Here is a 26,889-nt window from a genome sequence, read left to right on the forward strand (position 1 = left end):
ATGAAGAACATCTAAATGGCTACCGGGTATACCCTACACAGCAAGAATTAAAAATTCCTACTCCAATCAAAGATTGATGGCCAGGGGAGTGCCACATGGTTCAGCCTTGGGACCACTCTTATTTGGTCTAGTGATATCAAAATGACCAAAATCTAACGTACTGTTAAGTAAGTTCACCGACGATATTAAGATAGAGTGGGCAGTAACTAACACTAATGACTGATATGTGCTGCAGTCTTATTTGGATAAACTATTTGAATGGATAACCGCCAAAGGTATGAGATTTAACAATGACAGACGTACCATTTTATGTTTTGGGCGTAATAATTAATATGCTTATGCACTGGATAATCAGATGTGTTTTTCTTCAGTGGCAATGAGAGATCTAGGTATCATTGGCAGACACAAATCTTAACTTTGAAGTTAATGTGACAAACATTATTAGAAAATATTACGGTCTTATGAGGAATGCCCTTCAATGTTTCTCAAGCAGAGATGGTCAGGTATTGATTTACTTAACAAGTATAAGACCTATTATTGAGTACAGGGGACTTTATGTGCATTAAATGTTTTACAAATGAAGTTGGAACAGATTCAGAAAATCTTTACCACACAGATAGATGGTCAAAATTGATCATATAAAGAAATGCTGGTATATTTGTCTTTGTATACTTTGGCTTAGCAGTTTCTAACAGGTGACATTATTATACATACAGATGCCTTAAGAACAGATTATTGGCTGCCATATTAGATACTGACTTTACTGATCATGGTATTGGTACAAGAAATAAAAGTTTATATGTAAAATTCCTATTTCCATATCTAAGTCAGAAATCCTTCTTTCATTTTACAGCAGGAAGGATGTGGAGTTCATTACCTAGACATGCAAGATTGGCAAATGATTTAACAACATTTAAACGGGCATTAGACTACTGGTTTTGCAAAATTCTATATTCTCCAGGGACGTCTTTTAGGTAAACTTTAAATTGGCCAATATAGGCCCTAAGTTTGTTAGTTTATTAGTTGAACCATTGATCTGACAACCTTGCCATTCCTACCCTCTGCATCATCCAAGTAATCATGGATATCCTCGTACTTGTATCCTTTAGTCTCTGCAGCACAGAAACCACTATAATATCTAAATCTGTCTGAAATCACTATTGACTCCTCCAGTTAAAGAGCTCGCTGTCTAAAGGCACAACATTTCAATAACGCTTTGCAAAGTTTGCTGTTACAGTCGTCATCAGCAGTTTATGCAGTCATGTAAATCTAGTGAAGTACATTTCTCAGCATGCTGTATTGTTACAGTACTCTTGTTGTGTCTTTCGGCTTCTCCTGGTTAGGGGTCGCCACAGCGGAACTCAGGTCCGCTAATGATTGGTAGTTGATTTTTGCGTTCCGAGTTACCAGCCCTGACGCACAACCTTCAACGAAGGTACGCCCATTCACGCACGTCTCCATGCAGAAGATGCTCTAGCTGAGAATCGAACAGGACAGCGTCTTACTGTGAGGCGACAACACTACCGCAGCACCACCACCGCAGATCTGACAGAGCTTAATGGTATTCAGGAGTTGAAATCTTAATTTTGTTCATATGACCAACTGTGTTAAGCACTTACACTGTTACTGGAAGCTTATTTAGCTTTAGTGTTTTACTTCAGAAAGACTAAATGTTATCTGCATCATTATTTACAGTCACTTATCTGTATGTATAGTGAAATCGAAGTTGCTCATTTTAACTGCATTTCTTTTCTTCACTTTTACTGTTTTCAATTAACCAATAAACAATCCAAGCACCCAATTTACATGGCTATTTTAGCAGCTTGGTTTTGTTGGGGTTTGGATGTACATAGAGAGGGGAAGGCACTCAAGCACTGGCATACTGTCAGGATGTACGGAATTCTTGGCAGAATATTTCCCATATGTAAGCAGCAGTGCAACATTGATCACTGAAGGTCAAAGTTTATTCCCTCTTAGAAAAGATTATTTCATCAAACTGTGCTCTAAAAATGTAAAGGAAATCATGTCCTTTATACAAGGGTTCCAAAAGACTCCCTTCAATGTTTAAAACTGCTATGTTTATTACAAAGTGGCATATTGTGTTGATATTTTTCCTATTACTTCATCACAGTTATTTAGCCATCAGCACTCTACACAGTAATGTAAACTGAATGAAGTACACTTGACTTGCCCTCATGATGTACTGTTACAGATACTCAGATTTCACTAAATTTCTTCTAGATTAACGACTCTCAAAAGTAACCACTTATCCAATGCTAAAAATGTTTTCTGTAGTTATCAAAAAAGTCCATTAGTCAAGCAGATACCTTGAAGCATCTAACTTAACTTAATAAACAGTTAATTTCCAGTGCTCCATAAGGTAAACCTATATGAACCATTTTGAACTCCTGAATGAAAGTTACTCACAAAAGATGTCTACATATTTCTTAAGGCTGATAGTACTTTATCAGCTTTGCTACAATGGCTGGCAGTGCTCCCTTGTGGGCACTCAACTGGTACACCACATACTATACATGATTATCGAAAAAAACGATCTTCTGCTGACTTACTAACACTATGCATCTGTGCCTGACTTTTTGAAACTAATAAAAATATCCCAACCACTGGGCTATGAAGTCTCCTGGAACTCCTTCTACAGGTGCAATACATGCAGCACCTTGCACTTGACTCAATCACAGTCTTTGCGGTATTCAAAGTTAGAAGCAGTATTCAATTAATTAAGCATACTACGGAACTTAAAAAATTTGAAAACTCTTGCTACAAACACATACCTTCAATACCCAACCGAATTTTCTTCAGACCACGTTCCTTTAAAACGGATTTAGCAACATCTCTGTTTTCAATATACTTGAAGAATCTGTAGAGCTTGGTGCTGTAAATAACTTTAAACAAAAGTAAACAAAAAAGTAATCAGCTTCTGTCCTCTCAAAGTCACTGAGACCTGCATTTACAATGCTGAAATGCAGAAAATATGTAACTATAATGTTCTGCAAACACTGGTATAAATCTACTGTGCCACATCAGCTGAATGCCTAACCTGATAAGTACTACTCTCTTGGTTGCTTTAAGTTAGTTCTTAACACCTGTTAACTTTACCAGTAATAAGGCTGCGTCTGAAAACTGGACATTGTGAACTAATTCTCCTTTTAAATAAGCTTAGTATAAAAACATTTTTGTTCTAAGGCAATAGCAACTTTAAATCTGACAAAATTGATGGCAAGAAAAAAATATTTGAGCAACCACACTGCTCTGAAACTACTACAGGAATCATAAGTTTGTTGCTGGAGCAATGGAACTGTCAAATTAATGGAGAGCAAAAGTGAATGGTTGTCTTTAGTCACCCATCCTTGGGAAGGGGGACTCCAGTAAAATTATCCCCACTATGTAAGTGAAGGCTTGCATAGCAGTGAAAATGTCCAGGACTGGGGATATGGGCTTGGTGATGCAAAGTCACAGAGAGAAGCCATTACTGTGTGAGCAGATGATTGCACATACATGGCGAGGGAGTAAAACACCCTTGTGGTGATGTGGTTGCTCACATAAGCCATCAAGAAAGGGACTAGAGATTCTCTTAAAAATACTCTCCTTGCCAGGATGTCAGTGAGGGTGAAAACCACCTCCACTGCTGCCTGTAGGCAATCTCTTCAGTCATCTCTCATCCTCACATTGAGGATCCTCTGTGGTGAAGAAAAGAACAGGTTCAACACCAACAAGAGGAGGCTAAATGGTCATCAGGTACGGTGGGAATGAACTCAGAAAAAAAATGATGTACTTACCAGATTAAGATTTCTTTTGATCTCTGTCTGGACACTGGACTGATGTTTTTGGTACCCTCTAGTGACAACATAAAAAGTACAGTTGTGTATACTTACCATAAATGTAGATGTTCGAAAGTATTCACTGTTGCAGTCATCACATCTGGGTTATCCCTGTCAGGGTAGCCCTCCGCCGTCCCGAATACCAGAGGCTTAGTATTTCTGCGATGGTTGCAGTCGCTTCAGAACTGACGTCAGATTAGTAGTATAAAGTAAGGCAGTCGACAGCATTACATCAGTTTTTCTTGACCTGTCAAGAGCCCCCAAGTGGGAGACGAGATATGGTGGAAGAACCCCACCAGGAGAAAGTAAATACCAAAAAGTTTGTTGTAGTAGAGACACAGAAAGAAGAGGGGGATGGAGGGAGGAAAACCAGGACTGCAACAGTGAACACATTAGAAAGTACAGTTTTGTACCTACCATAAATGTAGATGTCCGAACTGGATAGCATCTGCAGTCATAACAAGTGGGTTGTCCTGTCGTCAGGCAGCCCTGCAGTCGGCCGGATTCCAAAGTCCGGGTCCGGCTTCGGCTGATGTCGCACTCCACCCGACGTCATCTCTGTTGGTCTTCGGGTATAAAAGCATCAGCCGACGCCATTTTCCTCAGTGTTTCTTGCCCCAGATGCCAGTAGCCCTCTTGCAGGCTAAAATTTGGATAGATGCCAATGTTTCCAAATAGATAGAGGTAAACACAGCAATAAGCATATATGTACATATATACAAACAAATACACCATAAAGACTCCCCAACAGCTAGCTATTAGGAGGGTAAACACCCTAGGAGTACCACAGAGGGAAGGAGGGAGGGTAATCCTGACTGCAGATGCTATCCAGTTCGGACATCTACATTTATGGTAGGTACAAAACTGTACTATGTCCTTCATGGATGCATCTGCAGTCATAACAAGTGGGTAGAATACCATAGCCAACTAGGGAGGAGGATAAAAGTAGATTATGGTGTGTTTAGGATCCCTTGCAGTACAGCAGTGGCAAACCCTGCTCGGGATCTGGAATATAGAGGCAAATTATAATGCTTGGCAAATGTATGCACGGAGGTCCAAGTAGCCGCCTCAATAATGTCTTTGGTTGCCACTCCTCGTAAGAAGGCTGTGGTAGTGGCTGTTGCCCTTGTAGAATGAGGTCTTATGTTCTGTGGAATTGGTTTTCCATGGAAGGAGTAACAGTATCGTATGCAATTTCCTATCCATTTGGAGATTGTCTGTTTGGAAATAGCTTTTCCTTCCCTTCCTGTTGCATAGGCTACAAAAAGTTGGTCAGTCTTTCTGCTATTTTTGTTCTGTCCAAGTAGTAGCGTAGCTGTCTATGTACATCCAAGGTATGCAGTATTCTTTCCCTCTGTTTTGTGGGTTGGGAAAGAAGGTAGGTAGGTGGATTGCCTGGTTTAAAGACACTCTGGATACCACCTTGGGCATAAATGTAGGATTAGTCCTCATGGACACTCTATCTTGGTGGAAGATTAGGAAGGGTTGCACTGCCATTAAGGCCTGTAGTTCTGAAACCCTCCTTGCTGAAGTAATTGCCAGTAGGAAAGCAGTTTTCCATGACAGGTGTTGTAGGTCTGCTGTTGCTGCTGGTTCAAAGGGTGATAGTGTCAACTATTCTAGCACAAAGTTTAAATCCCAAGCTGGTAATGGTGGTTTCCTTGGAGGTTTTACATTCTTGATTCCTCTGAGGAACTGCCTGAGCAAAGGGTGAAAAACAGGTGGATCAAAGCTGTATTCTGCTGAAATAGCTGATGCATGTATCTTGATGGAGGAGTAGGACAGGCCTGAATGAAGAAGTACGGCCAGATACTCCAGAATGTTAGGCATATCTATGTTTGACACATCTTTTCCTCTTTCCGTACTCCAAATGACAAACCTTTTCCATTTTCCAGCATAGTTCCTTCTTGTTGAAGGTCTGCGTGCTTCAAGAATAATGTCTTTAACTCTTTGGGAAAGTTCTGGATTAGCTGCTGCTATGTGATGTTCCATGCAGTCAGTTGCAGCGTTTTAGGTTTGGATGTATGATGCTGTAGTTGTTCTGAGTTAACATCAAAGGCATCAGGGTATTGGCCACATATTGTTCGAGACATGCTCTTCAGTAGTGGGTACCAGTGTTGTCTTGGCCAGTTTGGAGCTATCAGGATTATCCTTGGACGTTCTTCCTTGATTTTTAGTAGTACCTTGTGTATCAAAGGAAGAGGTGGGAATGCATATGCTGTTAGGCCTTTCCAGTTGAAGGAGAGTGAGTCCACTTTCCATGCTAGTGGGTGGAATGTCCTTGTGCAGAATTTTTTGAGCTGGCGATTGAGAGGTGATGCGAATAGGTCTATCTGTGGCATTCCCCATTTCTTGAGATGGTCTTGAAGATGTCCGGTGCAGCTTCCATTCGTGGGCATCCGGAGTGGTTCTGCTTAATATGTCTGCTAGAGTATTGTCTTTCCCCGGTACAAATATTGCCTGTAACTGAATGTTGTAGCTGAGTGCCACGGTCCACAGCTCCAAGGTCATTCTGCATAGGGGGTATGAATGAGTGCCTCCCTGTTTGTTGATGTACCACATGACTGTGGTGTTGTCTGTCCTTATCATCAACTGGCCCTCTTTGAGAAATGGTTTGAACTTTTGGATTGCCAGTTTTACTGCCAGCATTTCTTTTAGATTGATGTGCAGGTGAAGTTGATCCTGTGTCCACAATCCTTGCACGCATTTGTCCAGCATGTGGGCCCCCCATCCTAGGTCTGAAGCGTCTGTTGTGATGGTCTGGCTTGGTTGACATCTGCGAAAGGGTAGGCCTGGGTTTGACTGGCATGCCTGAGCCCACCATAGGAACTCCTGTTTTAAGCCTGGAATTAGTGGGATTTCTGTTTCTAGACTGTGTCTGTGTTGGGACCATAAATTCTTTAGGTACCACTGTAGTTTCCTCATATGTAGTCTGGCAAATGGGACCAAGATTATGCATGATGCCATGAAGCCCAAGGCCTGCAGAACTTTTCTTGCTGTTAACGTGTTCAGTTTTGTTAGTGCCAAGAAGTAAAGAGGAAGTTCTTTTTGTTTTTCTGTAGTCAGGAATGCCATTTGTTGTACTGTGTCCAATTCCGCGCCCAAGAAGGTCCTTGTTTGGGATGGTATCAGCCTTGACTTTTGTAAATTGACTGTGTATCCCAGTCCTTGTAGCAAGTAAATGACCCTTTGTAAATCTGTTGTCAGCTTGCTTTTGTTGTCCCCTTGTAGCAGGCAGTCGTCCAGGTATGGGTAAATTTGAATTCCTGTAGTCTGCAATGGGCGATTACTGATGCCAGGCATTTTGTGAATACTCTGGGCGCAGTAGATAAGCCAAAGGGCAATGCTGAGAATTGATAGTGCTCTGATCCTGCAAGAAATCTGAGGTATCTTCTGCAGATTGGTCGAATGGGGACGTGCAGGTATGCCTCCTTGAGATCTAGAGTTACCAGCCAAGACTCCTTGCCCAGCATGGGAAGAAGTTGCTGTAGGGTCAGCATTTTGAATTTTGGGACAATGATGTATGTATTTAAGGTGGACAGGTCGAGAATTGGTCTCCAACTTTTTCCTTTCTTGGAACTAGGAATAGTCTGGAGTAGAACCCCTTTCCTTGTTCTGCTGTTGGCACTCTTTCCACAGCTCTCATGTTTGCTAACTCCATTATCTGGCGTAGAGCCTCTGTTTTTGATTTGGAGGTAGATTTGGCATTCCTCTTTTGACTGGTAAAGTGTGGAAGTGAAACCGGTAACCTTGATCTATGGTTTGTAAAATCCACTTGTCTTTTGTTATGTAGTGCCAGTTCTTTGAAAATAAGGTTAACTTTCCGCCTAGAGGAGCTGCTATTTGTTCCCTGGTAGGCGGATTTAGGATTAAGTCACTGTGGTTGTGCTGATGTAGTGGCAGTGGCTGTGTCTGTGCCTCTGTTGTTACCTTGCCACTGTCGTCCTCTGTAGGCACCTCCTCTGGATTGGTTTCTGCCTCTGGAACGTCTATTCCTGCCCTTTTGAAATTTTGTGGAGTCAGGAAAGGACCAATTTTTGGCAGGCCAGTTCCTGCTAAACCTTGGGGGTTGAACCTGCAAGAAATCTTTAACAGTTTGAACAGATTTTGCCTTTTCTTCCATTTTCTTCATAACCTGCTGGGCAGGTGTACCAAACAAACTTGTCTTGTCCATAGGAGCATCTAGCAACTTAGCTTTAACATGATCCGATAAAGCTTGTTCCTTTAGCCATGCATGCCTTCTTATCACTGTGCCTGTCATGGCTGATCTAAATGAAGCCTCCAGTGCATCATAGCCACATTTTAAGGAATGGTTGCTAACCTGTTGTATGTTATTTATCATCTCTAATACATATTTCTTATCAAGAGATTCATCAGTGGTTAGTTTTTTAGTTAACTGATCAAGCATAAACTCTTGGTATTGTATCATGTGAAACTGACAGTTTAAAGCTCTAGCTGAGAGAGTAGCTGAAGTGTAGACCTTTTTACCCCATCTGTCTAGTGACCTTGCTTCCCTTTCAGAAGGAATAGGGTTTTTAGCTGTGGTCGCTGCCTTGGGACCCTGGGATATAGTTTCTGGGTCTGCAAGTGGGGCCTTGTAAAGGTGGTGATGAGTATCTGGCACCCTGTAAAATCTGTCTGGTTTGGCAGGGGCTGGGGGTAAAGAATCTGGAGCGGAGCAAACATCATTGAAAGCATCATCCACCACAGAGAGAACAGGAGGTATAGCTAAGGGCCTGTGCTGTGGGAGGTGCAGAAAGGTCCTAAGTCTTTTCTGGAGTCTGAAAAATCCTGTTGCTGCCATTGGAACTGTTCTCGCATGGCATGCAAGGTTTCCCCAAAGGAGAATTCTTCTGGTGGGAAGCAGCTGGAATGGATTCTTCAGCATCAGAATCTTCAAAATTGGAGAAGGGAGCCTCAGGCTGGTCAGTTATGTCTGATTCATCAGCAGAATCATCAGAAGACACTGGCTCAGGGGCTCTGCCCTAGGTCTCTTCTCTGGGGGCTGAGAGGCCCTGTCTGGGTGAGATTGAGATCCTCTAATTAAAGAAATTAAATCTTCTGCCAAAGAAAGCATTTGAGAACTAGAAGAGGGCCTGGATGTGGGGGTTTAACAGGCACTGTTTTAGTAGTCTTGGCTGCTTTAGCCCTGGCGAAGGCCTTAATGGACATGGCAGCTGGAGGCCTAGCAGCACCACGTGCTGGGGTAGAGACATCCAAGGGATGGTGTCTGATAAGTCAACCACCGTAGTGGGTAAAATTTCTGAGGTCGATTCAAGAGTTGTAGCAGGGGCCTCAGTTGTAAGAATAGGTTCAGCTGTACTTTGAGCAGTTCTCGGTTTCGGCCTAAACCGAGACACTCATGATTTGCTTTACCGTGGTTTCGGCGAAACCGCGGACCGCGAGTGTCGGTCTTTATCTTTGCGTTTTTGGGGTAGTCGGAGGATCCGGCGGCATAATGTACGCAAAATCAGAACCGAAAAACTGTTCTGCAAACTCCGACCGACGCCTAAGCGTTCGGTTGAAAGAGGCACAGGCCGAACAGGCTGCTACGCCGTGGGCTGGGCCTAAACAAGGCAGACAGTAAGAGTGGAAATCTTTATGAGGTATTTGTTTCCCACAGGTTAAACAATTGTTAACTTTTTCTGACATCGGCTGAGGCAAGAAAAGGTCCCCAACGGGTACTTAGCTTTAGAAGTCTTGAAGTAGTATTCGGTAGAAGTAATCTCTGGATCCGACCGACCGGCACTTGCGAACAGCTTCTGCTTCGGGCGCCACGCGGCAAGAAAGACTGAGGAAAATGGCGTCGGCTGATGCTTTTATACCCGAAGACCAACAGAGATGACGTCGGGTGGAGTGCGACATCAGCCGAAGCCTGACCCGGACTTTGGAATCCGGCCGACTGCAGGGCTGCCTGACGACAGGACAACCCACTTGTTATGACTGCAGATGCATCCATGAAGGACATCATCTACATTTATGGTAAGTGTACAAAGTACAGTTATGTACACTTACCATAAATGTAGATGTTCGAGTGTATTCACTGTTGCAGTCATTACATTTGGGTAATCTGCTGGCAGGTTGCCCTCAGTCGGCTTTGAATAACAGTCTTGGGTTCTGCGTCGATTGCTGTCTCCTCTTCCATTACATCAGGTCGTCAGGGGTATAAAACATGCAGCCGACGCCATTTTATTCAGTTTTTCTTGCCCCAGAAGTCAGGTGCCCCCCCAAATGGGGAGCAAAAAAAAAAAAAAAACAAATTATATTATATTATATTATATTATATATATATATATAAAAACAAACAGTACATATAAAAATGCACTTTTAGAAACATAAACTTTACCTTCAACTAAAAGCAAATATACCACAAAGGCTTTTGAGTATAGTGAAGGAAAGAAAAGGTATAGAATGGGGGATGGCAGGTGGGTAACCTGGACTGCAACAGTGAATACACTTCAACATCTACATTTATGGTAAGTGTACATAACTGCACTATGTTCTTCGTGTTTCACTGTTGCAGTCATTACATTTGGGTAGAATCCCAAAGCTATGGATGGGAGGATGGAACTGAACAGCATTAGGAGTGGCTATAAGGCCCTGCAGGACTGCATTGGCAAAGCCTGCCCTGGATTTGGAGAAGAGAGGTAAATGATAATGCTTTGTGAAGGTATGAACAGAGCTCCAAGTAGCAGCTTCTAGAATGTCTTTGGTTGGGACCCCTCTGAGAAAAGCTGCTGAAGTAGAGGCAGCCCTGGTGGAATGTTATCTGATCCCCTTGGGCACAGATCTACCATAGTGCAAATAGCAGAAACAAATGCAGTGGCTTATCCATTTAGAAATAGTCTGCTTTGATATAGCCTTCCCCCCTGATCCTGCAGCAAATGCTACCAGTAGTTGCTCAGACTTTCTTAGAGATTTGGTCATGTTTAAGTAGAATCTTAGTTGTCTCTGTACATCCAATGAATGCAGAATCCGCTCCCCCTTGTTCTGCGGATTTGGGTAAAATGTTGGCAGGTGAATGGTCTGGTTAAGAGCCACACTGGATACTACCTTAGGCATAAAAGAAGAATTAGTCCTGAGGGCCACATTGTCCGGGTAAAATATAATAAAAGGCTCCACTGCCATGAGAGCCTGTAGTTCTGAAACCCTTCTTGCTGAAGTGGCTGCCAAAAGAAAAGCTGTTTTCCAAGATACAAATTTTATATCCGCAGTAGCTGCTGGTTCAAAAGGAGGCAGGGCGAGTATTTCCAGCACAAAATTGAGGTCCCATGCAGGAGTTCGTGCTCTTCTGGGAGGCCTTAAATTTTGGTTCCTCTAAGATACTGTTTAAGCAGTGGATGAGAAAAGAGGGGAGGCTTTGTGTTGTGATGAGCCAAGACGGCAGAGGCAGAGGCATGGATTTTTATTGAAGAACAAGATAGGCCCTTGTCAAGCATCTCAGTCAAACATTGTAAAACCTAAGGAATATTGGGCTTTGCTGTGTCTACTCCTTGTGCTTGGTTCCAACCACAGAACCTCTTCCATTTGTCAGCATAAGATTTTCTAGTACTAGGCCTTCTGGCTTCCAAAATGACATCCATCACAGATTTACTGAGAGGTGTTGTTTGAATAATTAGTTGATTAGCCATGCTGCAAGATTCAGAGTTTGGAGATGAGTGTGCAGAATTTGATAGTTCTGCTGAGACGGTAGATGAGGTATTTGAGGCAAGTACCATGGAGGAAGGTATGACATATTCCTTAGAAGCGGGTACCAGTGCTGGCGAGGCCAGTCCAGAGCAATTAGGATCATTTTTGTTTTTTCCTTTCTGACTTTTAGTAAGACCTTGGAGAGTAGAGGCAGAGGGGGAAAGGCATAGACTGATAGGTTTTTCAGCTGAAGGATAGAACATCTACTTTCCATGCTTTTTTGTGATGAGTTCTTGTGCAGAATTTGTCCAATTGATAATTTTGGGGAGAGGCAAATAGATCTATGTCTGGGCTCTCCCATTTCTGTGTTAACATGCTGAAGATTTGTGGATCCAGTTTCCATTCGTGCGGGTCCAGAAGATTTCTGCTTAGGTCATCTGCCAGAGTATTTTGCTTTCCTGGCAGGAAATGAGCTTGAAGATGTATTTGGTAAGTCATGGCTGTGTTCCACAAAGCCATGGCTAGTCTGCAAAGGGGGTAGGAATGTGTACCCCCCTGCTTGTTTATGTACCACATAACTGTGTTGTTGTCGGTCTTTATCAGTAGTTGTGCTGGATGAAGTAAGTCCTTGAAGGTTGTCAGAGCATTCCGAACAGCTAGCATCCCTTTCTGGTTGATATGCAGATGCATTTCTTTCGGGCTCCATTTGCCCTGAATGCATCTCCCTGCCAGGTGGGCCCCCCAAGCATAGTCTGATGCATCTGTAGTTAGGGTTTGGGTGGCAGGGGGTAGAGTGAATGACAGTCCCTTGTTTTGTTGACATGTCTCTGCCCACCAAAGAAACTCTTGCTATAGGCATGGAATGAGAGGAATCATTGTTTCCAGGCTGTGACAATGTTGACTCCATAAACTTTTTAGGTACCATTGAGTTTTCCTCATATGCAGTCTCGCATATGGAATTAGTAGAATGCAGGATGCCATGAACTCAAAAGCCTGCAGAATTTGTCTTGCAGATAACTGGGTTTTTGTTGCCATTTGTTTGAAGTATGTTGTCAGTTGCCTCTGTTTGTCTGGCGTGAGGTAAGCCATCTGGGAAGTTGTATTCAAGCTTGCAACCAGGAATGTAATTATTTGAGAGGGTACCAGTTGTGATTTTTCGTTTATGGTGTACCCTAGGCATGCTAAAAGCCAGAATGAGACAATCGTCCAGATAAGGATAAATTTGAATGCTTCTTTGTCTGCAGAATGCAATTACTGGTGCCAGGCACTTTGCAAAGACCCTGGGTGCAGTAGATTAGCCAAAGGGCAGTGCAGAGAACCGGTAATGCAAAAAACCTACTTTGAAGTGGTGGTATCTTCTGCAGGATTCCCTTACTGGGATATGCAGGCATGCCTCTTAAGTCTAGAGTTACTAACCATGCATTCTTGCCTAGCATAGCCAGTAAAGTCAGCATTTTGAATTTTGGAATGTCCAGGAACGTGTTCAGAATCGATAAGTTCAGTATTGGACGCCATGAATTGTCTTTTCTGGGTACCAGGAAAAGTCTTGAATAAAAACCTTGTCGTTTTTCCTTTTCCGGTACTGGTTGAATAGCCCCCATATCCATGAGGGACATGACTTGTTTCTGGGCCTCTGCCCACTGTTTTTGTGGCAGATCTGGCCATCCGTTTGGAATTGGCAAAGTATGGAAATGAAATCTGTACCCCTGGGATACTATGTTTAATACCCACTTGTCCTGGGTAATTAACTGCCAATTTTGAGCATGAAGTGCTAGTTTTCCCCCCAAGGGGGCTGCCAAAAGATAAGTGATTGTTGATGGTTGAGGAAAGTCATTGAGACTGTTTACTGTAGGGTTGTACTTTGTTTCCTCCAGATTTGGAGGTGGAGGCACCCCATTGCTTTGACCTGTAAGAACCCTGTGATTGGTATCTGGAGCCTTTGAGCGCCTGGATTTGCCCTGAGTGGCTCTGTTGGACACAGGAAAGGACCAATTTTTAGTAGGCTAGTGCCTACCGAACCTCGGTGGCTGCACTTGCAAGAAATCTTTTACAGTTTGCATAGATTTAGCTTTGTCTTCCATTTTCTTTAAAACCTCTTCTGCCTTATTAGCAAACAGAGTATCATGCTGCAAAGGGCCGTCCAACAATTTAGCTTTAACATGATCACGCAGATTTTGCTCCTTGAGCCAGGCATACTTTCTAATCACAGATCCAGCAATGGCGGTCCTAGAAGAGGCCTCCAAGGAATCAAAACCACATTGCAAAGCATGCTTTCCAACCTGCTCTGCTGAATGCAATAATTCCTGTAACTCTATTTTCCACACAATCAGAAATCAACATCATCCTCTGTTTCAGTAAGCCCATAAAGTACAGTTTTGTACCTACCATAAATGTAGATGTTCGAGTGTTCACACTGCTGCAGTCATTACACTTGGGTTATCCTGCCGTCAGGCGGTCCCGCAGTCGGCCAGAGTTCCAAAGTTTTGGTCCGGCGTCGGTTGCTGTCGCTTCTTCCCTGACATCAGTGCGCCAGTGGTATATAAGATGCATCCGACGCCATTTTCTTCAGTTTTTCTTGCCCCAGATGTCAGGTGCCCCCAAGTAGGTAGGCAATACATATTGCTAATAAAAAGAATACATTTAAAATAAAAAAACAATACCTTCAGATGCAAGCAAATACACCACAAAGGTTTTATAGGATAGAAAGGTATAGCTAAGTCCAGCTAGCTCAGAGGGGATGGAGGGAGGGTAACCTGGACTGCAGCAGTGTGAACACTCGAACATCTACATTTATGGTAGGTACAAAACTGTACTATGTTCATCGTGTTACACTGCTGCAGTCATTACACTTGGGTAGAATCCCAAAGCTAAGGTTGGGTGGCTGGTCTATAAAGAGTTAGGATTGGCTATGAGGCCCTGCAGAACTGCAGTGGCAAACCTGCTCTGGATTTAGAGTAAAGAGGCAGGTGGTAATGCTTGGTAAATGTGTGCACTGAACTCCAAGTTGCAGTCTCCAAAGTTTCCTTGGTAGGTACTCCTCTGAGAAAGGCTGTTGAAGTGGCTGTTGCCCTGGTGGAATGTGGCCTAATGTTATTTGGGACTGATTTTCCATGCTGTGTGTAGCAGTAAAGTACAGTTTTGTACCTACCATAAATGTAGATGTTCGAGTGTATACCCTGCTGCAGTCATCACACTTGGGTTATCCTGCCGTCAGGCGGTCCCACAGTCGGCCCGAATTCCAAAGTCTTGGTCCGGCGTCAGTTGCTGTCGCTTCTTCCCTTATGTCAGAGCGCCAGGGGTATATCAGAGGCATCCGACGCCATTTTCTTCAGTTTTTCTTGCCACAGATGTCAGGTGCCCCTAATAGGTAGGCAAAATTAGGCAGAAGCAAATACACCACAGAGGTAGTATAGAATAGAGTGGTAGAGATAAGTTCAGAGGGGATGGAGGGAGGGTAACCTGGACTGCAGCAGGGTATACGCTCGCACATCTACATTTATGGTAGGTACAAAAAGTACAGTTTTGTACCTACCATAAATGTAGATGTTCGAGTGCTAATACAGCTGCAGTAATCACAGATGGGTTCTCTGCCGTCAGGCGGGTCCTCGGTCGGCCGAATTCCAAAGTCTAGGTCCGGCTTCGGTTGCTGTCACTTTCTTTCCTGACGTCAGTGAGGCAGGGGTATATAAGACACAGCCGACGCCATTTTCTTCAGTCTTTCTTGCCCCAGATGTCAGGTGCCCCCAGCAGGAAGGCAATACATAAATTATATTTATATACATGCAATGCAATATAATCAAAAATCAGTAGTTGCAAGCAAATATACCATAGAAGGATAACCCAATCAGGTTGTATGAAGAGGGGCTAGGCCCTAGGCCTTTACCAAGAGGGGAAGGAGGGAGGGAAAACTGTACTGCAGCTGTATTAGCACTCGAACATCTACATTTATGGTAGATACAAAACTGTACTATGTTCACCGTGCATACAGCTGCAGTAATCACAGATGGGTAGAATCCAGCACAGGGTGGTAGGCACTAGGTGGAACTGGGTTGAGCCAGAATGCCCTGCAACACAGCAGTGGCAAAGCCTGCTCTAGTTTTGGAATATAAAGGCAGGTTGTAGTGTTTTGTGAAGGTATGCACAGAACTCCAAGTGGCTGCCTCCAAAATGTCTTTGGTAGGAACTCCTCTGAGGAAGGCTGTAGAGGTAGCTGTGGCCCTGGGTGGAGTGGGATCTGATGCCTGTAGGGACAGATTTTCCATGATAGGAGTAACAAAACCGTATGCAGTGGCCTATCCATTTTGAAATTGTCTGTTTGGTAACTGGCTTCCCTTGAGCTCCTACAGCATAGGACACAAAAAGTTGTTCTGATTTCCTGAAAGGCTTTGTTCTGTCCAAATAATAACGTAGCTGTCTATGGATGTCTAAGGAGTGTAGCAGCCTTTCCCCTTTGTTTTAAGGATTGGGGTAAAAGGTAGGTAAGTGTATGGCTTGATTTAAAGCTACCCTGGATACCACTTTAGGCATAAATGACGGGCTGGTTCGAAGGGAAACCCTGTCCTGATGGAAGATGAGAAAGGGCTGCACAGCCATGAGGGCTTGTAGTTCCGAAACCCTACGAGCTGAGGTAATGGCCAGAAGGAAAGCTGTTTTCCAGGACAAATATTGCAAATCAGTTGAGGCAGCTGGTTCAAAGGGAGGCAATGTTAATTTTTCTAGAATGTACAAAACAAAAAACCCTATACCTTTACGACCCATAGTGTCAGGTAGCAATTGGGTCACTGCAACTGTATCTACCCTTATTGAACGGCTTCTTAGACCTATAGTTAATGCTGTTCCCTCTATTTTAAAAGATACCTACCAACTTTTGGATAGTTTGGTTGATGTTACCTTTGATGTTACAAATAATAAGTACTTTCTAGCAACACTAGATGTGAAAAATTTATTCACCTCTATTCCTAATGACATAGGACTGGAAGCCATCAGAGAACTACTAGTTAGAGATACCACATTTAATGGGGATAAGATAATTTTAATTTGCCAACTATTAGATTTGGTACTGAATAATAACTTGTTCATGTTCAATGATAAAACATACTTACAGACATGGGGGGTAGCGATGGGCACCCCCTGTGCGAACACGTACGCAAATCTAGTGGTCCTTAGCTGGGAAAAGAAGTTTTTATTCAGTCATCCCATGTTTAAACATGTAAAATTTTATAAACGCTTTGTGGATGATGTCCTCCTTATTTGGCAAGGCACCCTAATAGATTTTCAACAGTTCCTGGAATTTTTAGAATCTACGACATCCTATTTGAGATTTACAATGGAAACCTCGAATAAATGTGTTCATTTTCTTGATGTTACTTTGATGCTTACTAAACAGGGAACTGTTATTTCATCTTTATTTAGGAAACCCACCTGGGCTAACACCTTACTTAAATACGATAGTATGCATCCCAGGCATACGTTCCCTGGCATCATCAAAAGTCAGTTCACTAGGTTAACCAGACTTTGTCAAACTGAACAATCTCTGATGCTAGAAGCAGAAAGATTGGAAACACTTTTTTTGAACAGAGGTTACAACAGTAATTTAATTCATATAATTAAAGATAGCGTTCTGAATCCCTTAGTAACAAATACTCATGAAGCTAGGATACATAATTTAGTTATTCCAACAATAAATAAGAAAGTTACTATCCCAAATAAAGTTGTGAAACTTCCTTACATTATCAAATATACAAGTGATGTGAAATGCTTAGAACACATTATACGCAAAAACTGGAATATACTTATAACTGATGATTCAGTAATAGGTTTAGTAGGGAATCATCCCAGATTTCTTTATAAAAACTGTCCAAACTTGAAACAAATCCTATGTAAGGATCACCCTACAGTGCTTAAACATCATAATGAGAGGGTTGGGACTGCCCCTTGTGGAAAATGCAATAGATGCATCTACATTTGTTCTACTCCTTTTTATATTCATCCTACGTTAAATTTTACATTTCATTTTAGAAGTTTCGCTACTTGTTCTACCAAAAATTTAGTATACCTAGCTACCTGTGTCAAGTGTACTGCCTTTTACATAGGCCTTACTAAAAGGAAGTTATCTGATAGAATTTATGATCACCTCTATGAAATAAGAAAAACTTCAGATACTAATGCTCTAGCCCAGCATATAAAAGAGCATGAAGATCATACGTTCTGTTTCAGAGTGTTAGAAGTAATAGCACAGAACCCTAGAGGAAGTGATGCTAGTAATAGTCTTGCATTAGCTGAACTAAAGTGGATTCTAAGGTTTAATGCACACAACCATCCTGGCTTAAACACTTCAGTGTCTATCAAACCTATTTTGAATAGTAGGAAACGTTAACGTGATGATTTTTGTATGTTGTAAGACCATTATCTTCAGCTTCTTAGCCATAGTTCTGATATATTATGTCTTAATGTAACTGTTTCTAAAGTTATTTTTTAGTACTTTAATATTTATATGTTCCTTAAAAAAATTTTATCATACTGATATAAATTTGAACATTCATACAGTAACTAAATATCTACAGACTTTAAAAAAAAATTTTTATGCACTACTATACTTATACCCTAACTAAATATTAATTTATGATAATCCAGTAGACCTTTTAGACTTTTTAGTTCCTATTTAATTTGTAAATAAATTATTAAACTATTAATCAATAGATAAATGATTTAGTAATTGTTTAAATAAATAACTGCATAATTATAGAGCTATTTCCAATTGATTGGCTGTTTAGTGTTTTGTGTGTTATTCATTCATGTATTTGATTAATGTGTTACTTAGTCTTAAATCACTCTTTTTTATAAATATATTTTCATATATACTGTAAATCAATATTAAAATATCAATTTATTCATTGTATATATATATAGTACACTCAATATGCATATGTATATGTATATATACTTTTAGGTAGATATATTCATGCACAGCTCAAATAATAGTTGTTTTTGTGGTCATTCAATATATTTATTAATTACAATTTATACCGTACACATTTAAATATATTTAGAGTGTCCATTCATTACTTAGCAGGTAAAGAACGTTTGTTAAATAGACACAAACAATGAATCTTGTGTTTTTTATCTTTTTGAAGAATGTCCTTTATGCTAGGTTTTGAATGTTATTTTTAAGCCTGCGCTGAATAGTAATGTTTCCGCAAGACTATCGCGTTACATTGGAGTTGTCTTGTTAGACTCCAATACATTCTTAAAACAAGCGGTTTTAGTATACATTTACATATTAATCAAATATCTGGGTAATTCTGCACTTTGTTCTATTTCTAATTTCAGGCCCAAGTTGAAATTATGTTTGAGTCCTTTTTAATTTTGCGAAATATATATGTAAGGTTTTTATATTCTAAGGTTCAATACATTCAACAAAAGGTTTCCATTCATTTTTTATACTTTATGGCTTAATATAATCAGCCTATGTTTTTATTTTTTATTTGTTTATCCGTTTCTATACAATATATGATGTTTTTAGCATGATCTCTTTAAATGTTTATTGAACTAATTAATTCAGCCATTAGATTAAATGCTTTGTTTAATTGTTCTGTTATTTAAAGCAAGTCAGTGGGTGTAATTGTTATCTGAAGAAGCGTGGTTGTATCCACGCGAAAGCGCTTATCATCCCACTTGTAAAATAAAAGGTTTATTTTGTTTTACTGCTACCAATTCTACTGGATTATTTACTTGGTTGGTGAAGTTGTTACTTGCTGTTTCGTGGATAGATCAGTTTCTGTTTCTATACATTTTCTAGAATGTAATTAAGATCCCAGGCTGGCACTGGTTGTTTCCTTGGTGGTCTTATATTCTTAGCCCCTCTGAGGAACTGTCTTAAGAGTGGGTGAGAGAATACGGGTGGATCCGTGTTGAATTCTGCAGAAATGGCTGAGGCATGGATTTTTATGGAGGAAAATGAAAGTCCACTGTTCAGCAGCTCAGCTAGATATTGTAATACCCGAAGCAAATTCAGTTTTCTAGGGTCCTGGCCTTTTTTCTCATTCCAAGAGCAAAACCGTTTCCATTTTGCGGAGTAAGCCTTTCTAGTAGATGGCCTTCTGGCCTCCAAAATGACATCCTGCACCTCTTTGGGGAGTAGGGTCTGTTGTGGTGTTAAGGAATTTTCCATGCAGCGAGATTGAGTGTTTTCAGCTGACTGTGAAGAGTTTTGTAGCTGTGCTGAGTCAGCAGAAGGGACATTAGAGGTAGGGGCCAGGGAGGAGTATGTGTTAGGCTCCTCAGGAGTGGGTACCAGTGTTGTCTTGGCCAGTCTGGAGCAATCAGTATCATCTTTGGTCTATCTGCTCTTGCTTTCAAGAGCACCTTGGGCAGAAGAGGCAGAGGTGGGAAAGCGTAAACTGTCCATGCTGTCCAACTGAATGAAAGGGCGTCCACTCTCCAGGCCTTTGGATGAAAGGTCCTTGAACAAAACTTTTCCATTTGATGATTCCTGTGGGAGGCGAAGAGATCTATGTCTGGCCTCCCCCACGCTTGGATTATCTTTGTAAACACTTGAGGATGCAACTTCCATTCGTGTGGATCTGTCATATTTCTGCTTAGACTGTCTGCCAGCGTGTTTTCCAAGCCTGGCAAGTACTGTGCTTGAAGTTCGATTTGCCATTCCAGAGCCAAGTTCCAAAGTGTCATGGCTAGTCTGCACAGGGGGTATGAACGTGTTCCTCCTTGTTTGTTTATGTACCACATTACTGTGGTGTTGTCTGTTCTTATCAATAATTGTCCTGGATGCAGGAGGTCCTTGAAAGCTGTAATTGCATTTATCACTGCTAGCATTTATTTTTGATTGATGTGAAGGTGCTTTTCCTTTTGGGACCATTTGCCCTGAATGCACCTGTCTGTCATGTGTGCCCCCCAGGCGTAATCTGAGGCGTCTGTTGTGATGACTTGATTTGCTTGAGGCTTGCAGAATGGGAGACCTGTGTTTGTTTGACATGCTTGGGCCCACCATAGAAATTCCTTTTGCAAACATGGAATTATTGGTATTATTGTTTCCAAACTGTGGCTGTGTTGAGACCATAGGTTTTTTAGGTACCACTGAAGTTTCCTCATATGCAACTTTGCACATGGGATTAAAAGAATGCAAGATTCCATGAAGCCCAGAGCCTGCAGGATTTTCCTTGCAATAAGCCTGGTACAATTTGCTAGTGTTTTGAAGTACTGAGTTAGTTGCCCCTGTTTTTCTGGCATAAGATAGATCTGGGTGTTTGTGTCCAAGTTGGCACCCAGGAAAGTTATTTTCTGAGATGGTGTTAGCCTGGATTTCTCTTTGTTGATTGTGTATCCCAGAGAATTCAGTAACCGTGTTGCATAAGCCAGATGTTCAGAAGTATGTGCTTGCTGTCCGCTTGGATCAGGCAGTCATCCAAATAAGGGTAAATTTGTATCCCTTGAAGTCTGCAGTAGGCAATTACTGATGCCAGGCATTTCGTGAATACTCTGGGCGCAGTAGATAAGCCAAAGGGCAATGCAGAGAATTGATAGTGGATTGAACCTGCAAGAAATCTGAGGTATCTTCTGCAGCTTTGTCTGATTGGGACATGCAGGTATGCCTCCTTGAGGTCCAATGTTACCAGCCAAAACTCCTTGCCCAGCATGGGAAGAAGCTGCTGTAATGTGAGCATCTTGAATTTTGAGTGCAGTAAGAATGTGTTTAGGATGGATAAGTCCAAAATGGGTCTCCAGTCGGTTCCTTTCCTTGGTACCAGAAATAGCCTGGAATAAAAACCTTGACCTTGTTCGTGAGTAGGTACCTCTTGAATAGCTTTCATGTCTATGAGCTTTGAAATTTGTAGTTGTGCCTCTGCCCTTTGATTGTGTGGCAGGTTTGGCATGCCTCTCATTTTGGGAGAGTGTGAAAATGAAATCTGTAGCCTCTGTTTATAACGTCCAGGATCCATTTGTCTGTTGTGACAATATGCCAATTTCTTGTAAATAATGCCAGCTTTCCTCCCAAAGGGTGCTGCCAGCTGAAACTTGCTTGGCATGGAAAGGAGGAAGTCATTGGGTTTGTTTCCTGTATTGTTGTGCACGGTCTTCGCCACCTCTTGGTGCTGGAGTTTGCCATTGCCTGCCTCTATATGATCCTTGTGATTGCCCTCTGCCCTTGTGCCTGTATCTACCTCTTAGGGGCTTGTCCGGGGCGGGAAAGGACCAGTTTTTAGAAGGCCAATTTCTGCTAAAGCGTGGTGGTTGAACCTGTAGAAAAGCTTTGACAGTTTGCATAGATTTGGCTTTTTCTTCCATTTTCCGTAGCATCTCCTCAGCATTAGTACCAAATAGCACATCCTTTTGTAAAGGAGCATCTAGTAGTTTAGCTTTCACATGATCAGGCAAGATTTGTTCCCTAAGCCATGCATGTCTGAATGACTGATCCTGTAACAGCAGCTCTACTTGAGGCCTCTAGGGCATCATAGCCACATTGTAAGGTGTGTTTACCCACTTGTTCTGCACTATGCATCATATCCTGCAACTCCTTCAAATCTGGTTGTTCAGGTTGAGACATTTTATTTCTTAATTGTGATAACAGAAACTGCTGATATTTAAGCATACGAAACTGACAATTTAAGGCCCTCATGGCTAGGGTGGCCGAGGTATATACCTTTTTTCCCCACCTTTCTAAGGATCTTGACTCTCTTTCGGAAGGTAGTGGATTCTCAGCAGTAGAGGCCTTCATTCCCTTGGGGCCTTGAGAAATGGTTTCAGGGTCAGCATTATGGCTTTTGTAAAGAAATTGGTGAGAGTTAGGAACTCTGTAGTACCTATCAGGCTTGACTGGGGCAGGAGGCAGGGAATCCGGATTAAGGCAAGCCTCCGAATAAACATCATCAAGTACGTCCAAGACAGGAGGTATCGCCAGAGGTCTGTGTTGAGGTAACAAAAGAAATTCCCTAAGTTTTTTCTTGGAATCAGAAAAGTCTTGGCCTTCCCAATGGAAGTGTTCCCTCAAGGTGTGCAAGGTTCCCCAAAAGAAAAATCCTCAAGAGGAGATACAGAAGGAATGGACTGCTCTGCATCAGAATCTTCAAATGGGGAGTAAGAGTGTTCCTCTACATCAGAATGTTCTAAAAAAATGGAGCCCTGATCAGAAGAGGGAGAAACTTCCTCCACTCTGGGTCTCTTGTCTGGAGGGGGTTGGGAACCCCTGATAAGAGTAATTAAATCCTCAGCCATTTTAAGCATCTGCTTTTTAGGCATGGGGCCTGGGGATGGGCCCTGTGCAACAGGCCTCTTGGGATGCCTGGCTGATTTGGACTTAGTAAAGTCCTTAATGGAAAAGGAAGATGAGGGTCTAAAGACACCATGTGTGGAAGTGGACCTGTCCACATTAGGAGGCTCAACGCTCACAGTGGCTTCGGTGGTTGTAGTCTGGGTATGGGCCGAGGTACCTGCGGTCTCGGTTACAGAAGACACCGTCAAAGAAGTGTCGTTGGTAGTCAGACCACGTGTAGCCGGTTTTGGCGTGGTGTCGGTGGGGACCGCGGACCTCGCGTGTCGGTCCTTGTCCTTGCGTTTTTTGGACAAAATGGTAGTTGGAGTCTCCGACGACATTTTATAATCAAAGGCTTTACCAAAAAAGTGTTGGGCGAATTCCGCCCGACGCTTAATAGTGCGTTTATTGAAAGTAGCGCAAAAGCGACAGCCCGAGACGTCGTGGTCTGGGCCTAAACAAGGTATGCAGAGGGAATGGAAATCCTTATGCCGTATTTGCTTCCCACAAGAAATACAATTGTTAACTTTTTCTGACATCGGTCTGAGGCAAGAAAAGTTTTCCCAACGGGGTACTTAGCTTTAATGAAGACTTCGGTTTCCAATTTTTCGTAAATTCAGGAGCTGGCCGACCGGCACTTGCGAACTGCTTCTGCTTTGGGCACCGCGCGGCAAAAAAGACTGAAGAAAATGGTGTCGGCTGTGTCTTATATACCCCTGCCTCACTGACGTCAGGAAAGAAAGCGACAGCAACCGACCCCAGACCTAGACTTTGGAATTCGGCCGACCGAGGACCCGCCTGACGGCAGAGAACCCATCTGTGATTACTGCAGCTATATGCAGGATGAACATCTGTACTATGTTCATCGTGTTACCCTGCTGCAGTCATCACACTTGGGTAGAATTCCAAAGCTAAGGATGGGAGGTGGAGTCAAACAGGGTTAGAGGAGGCTAGAAGGCCCTGCAAAACTGCAGTGGCGAAGCCAGCTCTAGTCTTAGAGTAAAGTGGTAAGTGGTAATGTTTGGTGAAGGTGTGTACTGAACTCCAAGTTGCAGCTTCCAGAATATCCTTGGTTGGCACCCCCTTGTGGAAAGCTGTAGATGTAGCTGCTGCCCTGGTAGACCGGGGCCTTATGGTAGCAGGAACTGGTTTTCCATGGTGGGTGTAGCAAAAACGTATGCACTGTCCTATCCATTTGGAAATGGTCTGTTTTGAGATCGCCTTTCCTTGTGATGCTGTAGCATAGGATACAAAAAGCTGGTCAGATTTTCTGAAAACCTTAGTTTTATCCAAGTAGTAACGTAGCTGCCTGTGAATGTCCAAGGAATGCAGGAGTCTTTCTCCTTTGTTCTGTGGATTTAGAAAGAAGGTGGGTAAATGGATGGTTTGATTTAGAGCCACACTGGATACCAACTTAGGCATAAAGGAGGGGTTATGTTCGTAGAGAAACTCTGTCTTGATGAAAAATGAGGAAAGGCTCTACTGCCATTAGTGCCTGAAGCTCTGAAACTCTTCTAGCTGAAGTAATTGCTAGCAGCAGGGCAGTCTTCCATGATATAAACTTTAAGGAGGTAGCGTGAGTTTTTCCAGAACAAAGTTGAGGCCCCAAGTAGGTGTTGGTGCTCTCCTGGGAGGCCTAATGTTTTTGGCCCCTCTGAGAAACTGCCTTAGGAGTGGATGTGAAAATAAGGGAGGATCCATGTTGTAATGAGCAGAAATAGCTGAGGTGTGGATTTTAACAGATGAAAAAGAAAGCCTTTTGTGTAACATCTCAGTTAAATACTGCAGAATCTGAGGTATGTCAGGCTGAAGGGTATTTTGGCCTTTAGCTTGGTTCCAGGCACAAAACCTTTTTCATTTGTCTGAGTAGGCTTTCCTGGTGCTGGGCCTCCTGGCCTCCAGAAAAACATCCATAACAGCTTGTGAGAGAGGAGCTGGCTGGTTGCTTAGGTGATTTGCCATGCAGCCAAGTTTAAGGTTTTGAGCTGGCTGTGTAGAATCTGACTGTCTTGCTTTGTGAGCAGGTGGGTAATTTGTGGTAGAATCCATGGTGGGCCCTGGGCCATATTCCTTCAGTCTGGGGCAATGAGTATCATTTGGGGTCTCTCCATCCTGACTTTCAGTAGCACCTTTGTGAGAAGGGGTAATGGAGGAAAGGCATATACTGTTAGCATTTTCCAAATGAATGAGAGTGCGTCCACTTTCTAAGCTTGATGGTAAAAAGTCCTTGTGCAAAATTTTGTTAGCTGATAGTTTTGAGGGCTGGCAAACAGGTCTATGTCTGGGAGCCCCCATTTTTTGAGCTATCATTGCGAATACTTCTGGATCCAGTTTCCACTCATGGGGATCCATGATGTTTCTGCTTAGGTTGTCTGCCAATGTGTTCTTTTTCCCTGGCAGGAATTGAGCTTGTAATTGAACTTGGTAAGCCAGTGCTGTGTTCCACAAGGTCATTGCTTGCCTGCATAGAGGGTAGGAGTGTGTACCCCCTTGCTTGTTTATGTACCACATTACTGTGGTGTTGTCTGTCCTTATGATAAGCTGTTCTGGATGCAAGAGGTCCTTGAAAGCTGTCAGAGCATTTTGTACAGCTAGCATTTCTTTTTGATTGATGTGCAGATTCCTTTGATCTGCTGTCCATATGCCTTGAACGCAACGTCCTGCCATGTGTGCCCCCCCAGGCATAGTCCGATGCATCTATTGTCATAGTTTGCCTGGCTGGGGGTAGGGTGAAAGACTGACCCTTGTTGAGGTGACATGCCTGTGACCACCATAGAAACTCTTGTTGAAGGCAGGGAATGAGAGGTATCATTGTTTCCAAGCTGTGGCTGTGTTGAGTCCATACGCTTTTTAGGTACCACTGTAATTTCCTCATATGCAGTTTTGCAAATGGTATTAGTAGTATGCAAGATGCCATGAAGCCCAAGGCCTGCAGAATTTTTCTTGCGGGGAGTTGGGTCTTTGTTGCCATTGTTCTGAAGTACTGAGTTAATTGTAGTTGTCTGGCGTCAGATAAGCCATCTGGGCCGTTGTATTCAAGCTGGCATGCAGGAATGTCATATTTTGTGAAGGCACTAGTTTTGATTTCTTTTCGTTTACTGTGTACCCTAGGCAACTTAGAAGGTGTTTTACAAAAGCCAGGTGTTGTAAGAGAATGTCCTTGCTTTTCTGCTTGGATGAAACAGTCGTCCAGGTATGGGTATATTTGAATTCCTCTTTGTCTGCAGTATGCAATTACTGGTGCCAGGCATTTTGTGAAGACCCTGGGCGCAGTAGATAAGCCAAAGGGCAGTGCAGAGAATTGGTAATGGGTTGAACCTGCAATGAAACGGAGGTATCTTCTGCAATTTTGTCTGATAGGGACATGCAGGTATGCCTCCTTGAGGTCCAACATTACTAGCCAAGCTTTCTTGCCCAACATGGGAAGAAGCTGCTGTAGTGTTAGCATCTTGAATTTGGGTACTTGCAAGAAGGTGTTTAAAATTGAAAGGTCCAGAATGGGTCTCCAAGCATTGTCCTTTCTGGGGACTAGAAAGAGCCTTGAGTAAAATCCTTGGCCTTGCTCCTGTGTAGGTACCAGTTGAATGGCTCTCATGTCCATGAGAGCTGTAATTTGTTTTTGTGCCTCTGCCCATTGATTTTGTGGCAGGTTTGGCATTCCTTTTATCCTTGGCAAGGTGTGGAAATGGAATCTGTATCTGTGTGAGATAATGTCTAGGACCCATTTGTCCTTTGTGACGATGTGCCAGTTGTCTGCAAAAAGTGCCAATTTTCCTCCCAAGGGAGCTGCCAAGAGAGATTTGCTTGGCAGTTTGAGGTTTAAGTCATTGTGTTTGCCTTCTAGTAGTTTGGGACCTGTCTTCTCCTCCCTTCTGTGTTGCAGTGCCCCACTGTCGAGGTTTGTAAGGGATTTGAGCTTGTCCTCTGCCCCTTGGGCACCTGTATTTACCCCTCTGTGGTCTGTCAGAAGCTGGAAAGGACCAATTTTTTGTTGGCCAATTTCTGCTGAAGTGTGGGGGCTGTACCTGTAAGAAATCTTTGACCGTCTGCATAGATTTTGCCTTATCCTCCATTTTCTTTAAAACCTCCTCTGCTTTAACCCCAAATAAGACATCCTGCTGTAAGGGTGCATCCAGTAACTTTGCTTTAACATGA

At 42.6% G+C, this 26,889-nt stretch overlaps 1 protein-coding gene across 5 annotated transcripts in view; it reads right to left on the bottom strand.

Annotated features, from left to right (window-relative positions):
* Window positions 1-26,889, bottom strand: part of BTBD10 (BTB domain containing 10) — a 1,432,231-nt gene that overhangs the window by 181,231 nt on the left and 1,224,111 nt on the right. For all 5 annotated transcript variants that reach the window (XM_044059092.1, XM_044059096.1, XM_044059093.1 and 2 more), the window contains one exon: window positions 2,793-2,903. In XM_044059092.1, the coding sequence (XP_043915027.1) occupies window positions 2,793-2,903 (111 nt within the window). The remainder of the gene's footprint in view (window positions 1-2,792; window positions 2,904-26,889) is intronic.

Source organism: Protopterus annectens, chromosome 17.part0 (genome assembly GCF_019279795.1).
Source record: "Protopterus annectens isolate FY-2018-M chromosome 17.part0, PAN1.0, whole genome shotgun sequence".
NCBI classification, from domain to species: domain Eukaryota; kingdom Metazoa; phylum Chordata; order Ceratodontiformes; family Protopteridae; genus Protopterus; species Protopterus annectens.